This window comes from Bos indicus, chromosome 15 (genome assembly GCF_029378745.1).
Source record: "Bos indicus isolate NIAB-ARS_2022 breed Sahiwal x Tharparkar chromosome 15, NIAB-ARS_B.indTharparkar_mat_pri_1.0, whole genome shotgun sequence".
NCBI lineage: Eukaryota > Metazoa > Chordata > Mammalia > Artiodactyla > Bovidae > Bos > Bos indicus.
In genome coordinates, this window is record NC_091774.1 from 75,496,841 (window position 1) to 75,506,515 (window position 9,675).

Sequence of the window (9,675 nt, forward strand, 5' to 3'; positions counted from 1 at the left end):
ATCTGCAAACAGTGAGAGTTTTACTTCTTCTTTTCCAATTTGGATTCCTTTTATTTCTTTTTCTGCTCTGATTGCTGTGGCCAAAACTTCCAAAACTATGTTGAACAGTAATGGTGGAAGTGGGCACCCTTGTCTTGTTCCTGACTTTAGAGGAAATGCTTTCAATTTTTCACCATTGAGGATAATGTTTGCTGTGGGTTTGTCATATATAGCTTTTATTATGTTGAGGTATGTTCCTTCTATTCCTGCTTTCTGGAGAGTTTTTATCATAAATGGATGTTGAATTTTGTCAAAGGCTTTCTCTGCATCTATTGAGATAATCATATGGTTTTTGTTTTTCAATTTGTTAATGTGGTGTATAACATTGATTGATTTGCGGATATTGAAGAACCCTTGCATCTCTGGGATAAAGCCCACTTGGTCATGGTGTATGATCTTTTTAATGTGTTGTTGGATTCTGATTGCTAGAATTTTGTTAAGGATTTTTGCATCTATGTTCATCAGTGATATTGGTCTGTAGTTTTCTTTTTTTGTGGGATCTTTGTCAGGTTTTGGTATTAGGGTGATGGTGGCCTCATAGAATGAGTTTGGAAGTTTACCTTCCTCTGCAATTTTCTGGAAGAGTTTGAGCAGGATAGGTGTTAGCTCTTCTCTAAATTTTTGGTAGAATTCAGCTGTGAAGCCGTCTGGACCTGGGCTTTTGTTTGCTGGAAGATTTTTGATTACAGTTTCAATTTCCGTGCTTGTGATGGGTCTGTTAAGATTTTCTATTTCTTCCTGGTCCAGTTTTGGAAAGTTGTACTTTTCTAAGAATTTGTCCATTTCTTCCACATTGTCCATTTTATTGGCATATAATTGTTGATAATAGTCTCTTATGATCCTTTGTATTTCTGTGTTGTCTGTTGTGATCTCTCCATTTTCATTTCTAATTTTATTGATTTGATTTTTCTCCCTTTGTTTCTTGATGAGTCTGGCTAATGGTTTGTCAATTTTATTTATCCTTTCAAAGAACCAGCTTTTGGCTTTGTTGATTTTTGCTATGGTCTCTTTTGTTTCTTTTGCATTTATTTCTGCCCTAATTTTTAAGATTTCTTTCCTTCTACTAACCCTGGGGTTCTTCATTTCTTCCTTTTCTAGTTGCTTTAGGTGTAGGGTTACGTTATTTATTTGACTTTTTTCTTGTTTCTTGAGGTATGCCTGTATTGCTATGAACTTTCCCCTTAGGACTGCTTTTAAAGTGTCCCACAGGTTTTGAGTTGTTGTGTTTTCATTTTCATTCATTTCTATGCAAATTTTGATTTCTTTTTTTGATTTCTTCTGTGATTTGTTGGTTATTCAGCAGGGTGTTGTTCAGCCTCCATATGTTGGAATTTTTAATAGTTTGTCTCCTGTAATTGAGATCTAATCTTACTGCATTGTGGTCAGAAAAGATGCTTGGAATGATTTCTATTTTTTTGAATTTACCAAGGCTAGATTTATGGCCCAGGATGTGATCTATCCTGGAGAAGGTTCCATGTGCGCTTGAGAAAAAGGTGAAATTCATTGTTTTGGGATGAAATGTCCTATAGATATCAATTAGGTCTAACTGGTCTATTGTATCGTTTAACGTTTGTGTTTCCTTGTTAATTTTCTGTTTAGTTGATCTATCCGTAGGTGTGAGTGGGGTATTAAAGTCTCCCACTATTATTGTGTTATTGTTAATGTCTCCTTTCATACTTGTTAGCATTTGTCTTACATATTGTGGCGCTCCCGTGTTGGGTGCATATATATTTATAATTGTTATATCTTCTTCTTGGATTGATCCTTTGATCATTATGTAGTGACCATCTTTGTCTCTTTTCACAGCCTTTGTTTTAAAGTCTATTTTATCTGATATAAGTATTGCTACTCCTGCTTTCTTTTGGTCCCTATTTGCATGGAAAATCTTTTTCCAGCCCTTCACTTTCAGTCTGTATGTGTCCCCTGTTTTGAGATGGGTCTCTTGTAGACAACATATGTAGGGGTCTTGTTTTTGTATCCATTCAGCCAGTCTTTGTCTTTTGGTTGGGGCATTCAACCCATTTACATTTAAGGTAATTACTGATAAGTATGATCCCGTTGCCATTTACTTTATTGTTTTGGGTTCAAGTTTATACACTATTTTTGTGTTTCCTGTCTAGAGAATATCCTTTAGAATTTGTTGGAGAGCTGGTTTGGTGGTGCTGAATTCTCTCAGCTTTTGCTTGTCTGAGAAGCTTTTGATTTCTCCTTCATATTTGAATGAGATCCTTGCTGGGTACAGTAATCTGGGCTGTAGGTTATTTTCTTTCATCACTTTAAGTATGTCTTGCCATTCCCTCCTGGCTTGAAGAGTTTCTATTGAAAGATCAGCTGTTATCCTAATGGGAATTCCTTTGTGTGTTATTTGTTGTTTTTCTCTTGCTGCTTTTAATATTTGTTCTTTGTGTTTGGTCTTTGTTAATTTGATTAATATGTGTCTTGGGGTGTTTTGCCTTGGGTTTATCCTGTTTGGGACTCTCTGGGTTTCTTGGACTTGGGTGATTATTTCCTTCCCCATTTTAGGGAAGTTTTCAACTATTATCTCCTCAAGTATTTTCTCATGGTCTTTCTTTTTGTCTTCTGCTTCTGGGACCCCTATGATTCGAATGTTGTAGCGTTTAATATTGTCCTGGAGGTCTCTGAGATTGTCTTCATTTCTTTTAATTCGTTTTTCTTTTATCCTCTCTGATTCATTTATTTCTACCATTCTATCTTCTAATTCACTAATTCTATCTTCTGCCTCTGTTATTCTACTATTTGTTGCTTCCAGAGTGTTTTTAATTTCATTTATTGCATTATTCATTTTATATTGACTCTCTTTTATTTCTTCTAGGTCCTTGTTAAACCTTTCTTGTATCTTCTCAATCTTTGTCTCCAAGATATTTATCTGTGATTCCATTTTGATTTCAAGATTTTGGATCAATTTCACTATCATTATTCGGAACTCTTTATCAGGTAGATTCCCTATCTCTTCCTCTTTTGTTTGGTTTGGTGGGCATTTATCCTGTTCCTTTATCTGCTGGGTATTCCTCTGTCTCTTCATCTTGTTTAAATTGCTGAGTTTGGGGTGTCCTTTCTGTATTCTGGCAGTTTGTGGAGTTCTCTTTATTGTGGCGTTTCCTCACTCTGTGTGGGTTTGTACAGGTGGCTTGTCAAGGTTTCTTGGTTAAGGAAGCTTGTGTCAGTGTTCTGGTGGGTGGAGCTGTATTTCTTCTCTCTGGAGTGCAATGAAATGTCTAGTAATGAGTTATGGATGTCTATGGTTTTGGAGTGACTTGGGCTGCCTGTATTTTGGAGCTCAGGGCTGTGTTCCTTGCTGCTGGAGAATTTGCTTGGTATGTCTTGCCCTGAAACTTGTTTCGCCCAGAGTGGTTTACAGCATTATATGGAGAAGAGAAGAGTGAGGAGGGCGTTAGAAGTGACCCGAATGAGATGAGGTAGAATCAATAGAGGAGAGAGTGGGCTATTCAGTAATCTCTTCCTTATGTGCACTCCACAACTGGACCGCTCAGAGTTGTTCACAGAGTTATACAGAGAAGAGAAGAAGGAAGAAGGTGGCAGAGGTGGCCAGGAGGATAAATGGGGGAAATGAAAAGGAGGGAGACAGATCCAGCCAGTAATCAGTTCCCTAAGTGTTCTCCACCGTCTGGAACACACAGAAATTCACAGAGTTGGGTAGAGTAGAGAGGGGTTAGGAAGGAGACACAGGTGACCTAGTGGAGAAAAAGGAGAGTCCAAAGGGAGAGAGAGCAGTTAAGCCAGTAATCTTGCTCCCTAGTGAAAAATGGGTACTGAAGATTGGGTTCTTAAAGGTACAAAATTGGTTACAAATACATAAAAGCAAAAATTTTAAATCTAGAGTAGAGTTTGGAATTTCAAAAATACGATGTTAAAGAAAAGAAGAAGGAAAAGAAAGAGAGAAAAAATGAACAACAAAAACAAACAAGGTCGCAAAAATTATAAAGAAAATATAGGTACAAAATTGATAACTAATACCAAAAAGCAAAAGTTAAAAATCTAGAGTAGAGTTTGGAGTTTCAAAAATACAATGTTAAAAAAAGAAGAAGAAAAAGAAAGAGAAAAAAAAACAAACAAGAACAAACAAGGTCACATAAATTATAAAAAAAAAAAAAAAATACAGGTACAAAATTGATAACAAATACCAAAAAGCATAAATTAAAAACCTAGAATAGAGTTTGGAATTTCAGATATACAATGTTATTTAAAAGAAGAAGAGAAAGAAACAGAGAAAAAGAAAAAGAAAAAATAAAACAGGGTCACAGAAATTATATAAAAACAAAAACAAAAAAAAAACTATAGGTACAAAATTGATAACAAATACTAAAAAGCTAAAATTAAAAATCTAGAGTAGAGTTTGGAATTTCAAAAATACAATGTTAAAGAAAAGAAGGAAAAAGAAAAAAAAAGGTCAAAAATTATTTTAAAAATATATATATATGAAGTTTGCTTTAAAAAAAAATAGGGTCTTTTTTTTTTTTTGCAAAGTAATCGGTTATAAAAGTGGAAATTAAAGGAATAATAGAGGACTTAATTTTTTTTTTTTTTATAGGCTTGTTCAGTCTCACTGAGGGGAGGTAGGGAGGGATGCTGCAAACAAATAACACTGGCGTGTGCTCGCAGTGCCTCAGCCACACTGGGTCTGCCCCCCCCCCCACCCCCATCACGGCGCGTGTAGCCTCTCTGCCCACGCTGCTCAGGCTCTAGGTTGCTCCGCTGCAAACCATCCGCAGCCAGCCCTGGGCTGCCTGTACTTCCCAGGTCCAAGCTGCTCCGGTTCAGGCACTCGGGTAGTCCTCAGAGGCGCAGACTCTCGGTTGGGCCTGCGTTTTGTGCCCTTCCCAGATCCGAGCAGCTCAGGTGGTCAGGTGTTTTGAGCGCGCAATTGCTGCGACTTATCGCCTCTCCGCCGCTCGGTTATCCGCCGCTCGGTTATCTAGTTGTGCACTGGCACACCTTCTCAGGCAGATGTTGACCGTCCAGACCCCCAAGAAGTTTTAGTTAGCAAAGAAGCCTGCTTACAGTTTTATAGATAATGTCTCTCTGGGGCTGCGATTGTCCCCTTCCGGCTCTGGCTGCCTGTCACCGGAGGGGGATGGTCTGCTGCCGGCTATCTCTGTTCAGTCCTTTATTCCGTGCGCGGGCCTGGCGGTGTCATAGGTTAGGGCTGGCTTTTCGCGTGGTAGATATCCCACAGTCTGGTTTGCTAGCCCAAATTATTTCGCTCAGATAGTGCTCGGGGTATTCAGGCCAGATTCTTGCGATGCAGCCCGCGCTGCGCCTCCCTGCCCAGCCCCCACTTGCTAATGGCATGTGCAGGTGTCTGCGCTGCTTCTCCGCTGGGGGAGTTACCGCTGGGGGAGTTACTGTAGGGCTCGCAATGTGCGGGTTTGAATTATTTATTTTTCCTCCCTGTTATGTTGCCCTCTGTGCTTCCAAGGCTCGGCACAGATTCGGCAGTGAGAAGGTTTCCTGGTGTTTGGAAACTTCTCTCTTTTTAAGACTCCCTTCCCGGGACGGAATTCCGTCCCTCCCTCTTTTGTCCCTTTTTTTGTCTTTTATATTTTTCCCTACCTCCTTTCGAAGACTTGGGTTGCTTTTCTGGTTGCCTGATGTCCTCTGCCGGCATTCAGAAGTTGTTTTGTGGAATTTACTCGGCGTTTAAATGTTCTTCTTCTGAATTTGTGGGGGAGAAAGTGTTCTCCCCGTCCTACTCCTCCGCCATCTTAGCTCCCTCTCGGCATATGTATTGTTAACTACTTCCCAGGTGATTCTGACATACCGTCAGCCCCAAGAACACTGGATCCAGCTCACCATGCTGGGGGGTCTGTTCATCTGGGTACATCCTGTATGTTTGCGGGGTGCTCAAAGAGGGGCCTGTGGAGGCCTTCCCTGCCAAGCCCCCGCCAGCCTCCAGCAGGAGGGCCCCATGCCATCCACCTGGCCACTCTGCCCAGGTCAGGTCCTGCTGTCCGCCTGCCCGAGTGCAGCCTCGTGGCATGTCACTCCCACTTCCAGCCAATGAGGCACAGCTTCTGGGTGACTGACAATGCATATGAGCCCCCAAGAATCACCTAAGAAGCACCCCCAAATCTCAACAGGACCCAGACGCAGCCACTGTCACCCAAAAGGGACCAGGTGCGATTCCCTAACCCCCACCCTGGCGACTCCTTCCCTTGCAGGTCCTCTGGCTGGGCCCAAGGAATATGCGGATTCTCCTAAAAGAAAGAAAATTCTCTCCTTTAAAAATACATTCCTATCAAAGCAAATACCATGCATCAGTCTCTGGTCAGCATGGTGCAGAGAGAGGGAGCATGGGCACAGAGATGACCCAAGACGTGAGGCACGCAGGGTCAGATGGGGTGGCAGTCACATGCTGATAATGCTGGCCCTCTGTTTCTGTCTCATCTCTCACTGGCTCCATCTCTGTCTCAGTCCGTATATCCTGAGGACTGCTTGAGAAAACAGTAATAGCACAGGGATTCAATCCATTTAGAAGGGGCACTGTGAGAGCTGAGTTGGTCCTGGAAGGCTGCCTGGAGGTGGTGAGGTATGTGCTAGGTCTTGAAGAATGGGCTGGCTTTCCTTAGGGTGGAGTTTGCAAACCAAAATCCTGCTGCCAGGCTGGTAACAGGGAGGAGTAGAAAGGGTGGGTGTGGGACGATAGATGATGGTGGGGACTGTGAATCCCCAGGGAGTACCTGTCCCCAGGGAGAGCTACATAGAAATGATGGCCTACCTTACTGGATCATCTGATCTTTTTGAGAACAGAAGGGAGTCCAGACATTTACTGGAAATTTTCCAATATTCCCATCAAAAGAGAAAAAAGGGTCTGTGTCTGATTGAGCAGCAGTCAAGCTGGCCATTTTCAGCCTTGCCTTAGGGGCTGAAGGGCCAGGTGGGTCTCTAGTGCGTTGCTGCCAAGATGCTGTTTTTATGGGCCTCCTGCCTCCCAGCCCCTCCCTGCTAAACTATCCCAACAGCAGTGGGACAGGGTAGGCCGGCTGCTGCCTGAGCTCTGGGGCCACATGCCAGTTCCCGGGCTTCACTCCCCAGTCGGGAGGCTGGCCCCTGACCCCTGTCCCTCCTGGCTTTGGCCTCACCTCCGGTCCTTCCCCTCCAGGGCTGTTACACGGTGATCCTCAACGCCTTTGAGACTTATGTCTACCTGGCCGGAGCCCTGGCCATAGGGGTGCTGGCCATCGAGGTAAGTGAAGGCCCCCACTTCTGCAGTTCCCCAGAAGCAAGACGCCCTCACAGGGTCTGGGGCAGACACTCCCCTACAGCCTGCACCCCTAGCCTACCTCCACCTCCAGATCCCTAGCCCAGGACCCAGTGGGACCCCACTTCGGGGACTATGAGGTGATAAGCCCAGCCGTGCCTGTCTGTTCCCTGAGTTGTTATGGGGCTCTGGACACATCTGAGCAAGTCTCCGGGCAATGGGGGTAGATAGGCCCTGAGAGTCACTCACCCCCAACCCCTGTACCCCACCCAAGGTCCAGAGTGAACTCTGAAGGATCAGTGCAGCTGATTTGAGGGAGGGGCTACAGCCTTGCTTCTGCTGCTACTGCTGCTAAGTCACGTCAGTCGTGTCCGATTCTGTGCAACCCCATAGACGGCAGCCCAACAGGCTCCTCTGTCCCTGGGATTCTCCAGGCAAGAACACTGGAGTGGGCTGCCATTTCCTTCTCCAATGCATGAAAGTGAAAAGTGAAAGTGAAGTCGCTCAGTCGAGTCCAACTCTTAGCGACCCCATGGACTGTAGCCTAACAGGCTCCTCCGTCCATGGGATTCTCCAGGCAAGAGTACTGGAGTGGGGTGCCACTGCCTTCTCCGCAGCCTTTGCTTCTAGATCAGGCCTCCTTTTCTCTGTGGGATGTTCAGGGCCGCGGGGCCTTGTTAACCTCACAAGTTGCAGATGGAGTCCCAGCCGTGAAGATCAGAAGGGCGCTGAGCCCCCTTAAAAGGAAGGCCACTGCAGACGCTTAGAGCCGCCACTAGGTGGCGCTGTGGTCAAACGATGGAGCTGCCCCCTTCCTTCTATTCACCCCCGTCTGGGATCTCAAATCCCCTGTCCTGGGAGGTTGCACAGTTTTGCCCACGCCGGTTGATATGAAGAAAGGGGAGGCCAGTCCTTGGCCAGCGGGGAAATGAAATCAGGCAACGCAATCCTCAGCCTCCCCCTCCCACCTAGCACCACAAATCCAGGCTTGCTTAGCTCCTTACTGTGCCTTTTGCTGTTGTTCGGTCGCTCAGTCGTGTCCGACCCTTGGGGACCCCATGGACCACAGCCCGCCAGGCTTCCCTGTCCTTCACCGTCTCCCGAAGCTTGCTTAGACTCACGTCCATTGAGTACTGTGTCCTGCAGTCCTAGAGCAGCTTTGTGGAGACTTTGCAGGACGGGGAGATGGATTTATTCATTCACCCGTTCATTCACTCATCAAGCACAGATTGAGCCCCAGCTGTGCACCAGCACTGTTCTAGGTGAACAAGTCCCCTCCTGGGAGGAAACAATGATCAAGAAACATAGCTCAGTACCAGGCCCCCTGGGAAATTGCAGACGTGCGTACCCTGCAGGAAGAACACGGGCTTCTGAGTTCAGCTCCCAGCTCTGCCTCTCCCCGCGCATAGGATGCCCGAGCCGCAGTTTCCCTATTTGCAAAATGATGCTAAAAGCCGGCTCCTACAGCACTGTGGACGTCAAGAGGTGGGGGCCCTGAGACAGGGCTCATCAAGCAGTGTCTGTGCTCCCAGCCTGCTGCCTTCACACCCAGCCCCCCAGCCCAGCTGCGGCCTCTGGCGGGGGGTGGGGGAGCAGAACCTCAGCAGGGACGGTTCCCATATGCCTCGCCTCCCCCACCCAGAGTCCCTCCCAGAGGTTCGGTCGTGAGCCTGTGGTCTGGGGACTGTGCCTTGTGCTACTTTCAGGAGCTCTGGCATCGGGGTGCAAGCCAGCCTGAATAAATAGGCATCCCTGAGTCAGGGTCTCTGCATACCCCACCCTCCCAGAACCCTTGGACAGGTGTTCAGTGGACTGTGCTCCTAATTTGGGGAAGGGCTACGTCTTTCTTGCCAGTCAATAACATTCCTGCTGCTGCTGCTAAGTCGTTTCAGTCGTGTCGGATTCCTAGTAACTTTTAATTAAACATCTACTATATAATAGGCCTCATTACATTGTTAATCACCTTAGACTTCCCATCTCACCCCCGTCCTGTGAGCTAAAAGAAGGGGAGGGCAGGGGCTGTGAGACTGGCCTCTGGACTCAGAATGCTGGACTCCAACCCTGGATTCCTCATTGTCACTGTGTGATCTTAGGTGGGTTCCATGACCTCTCTGGGTCTCACTTCCTGATCTGTGAAAATACTTCTGAGAAAGCATTTAGAACTGTGCCCAGCACATGGTAAGCTCTTGATATATACTGAGGCCCAGAGAAGGGAAGTGTTTGGCCCATGTTTGCTGATGGAAAATAAGGGAGCTGGATTTGAACCTATGGTCAAAGCCCCTTCTTTTCATGACCACACTGCATGAGGGGACCAGTGGCTGGCAAGAGGGGCTTGCCCCCTGCCCAAGGCAGTGTCAGGAGTGCCTGCAGCAAGAGCGTCCCAAGAGTGACGGGTG

General features: G+C 45.8%; 1 protein-coding gene across 6 annotated transcripts in view; it reads left to right on the top strand.

The window, feature by feature from the left end:
- The window catches only part of TSPAN18 (tetraspanin 18), a 215,123-nt gene that overhangs the window by 201,979 nt on the left and 3,469 nt on the right, over positions 1-9,675 (top strand). For all 6 annotated transcript variants that reach the window (XM_070804100.1, XM_070804103.1, XM_070804099.1 and 3 more), the window contains one exon: positions 7,181-7,264. In XM_070804100.1, the coding sequence (XP_070660201.1) occupies positions 7,181-7,264 (84 nt within the window). The remainder of the gene's footprint in view (positions 1-7,180; positions 7,265-9,675) is intronic.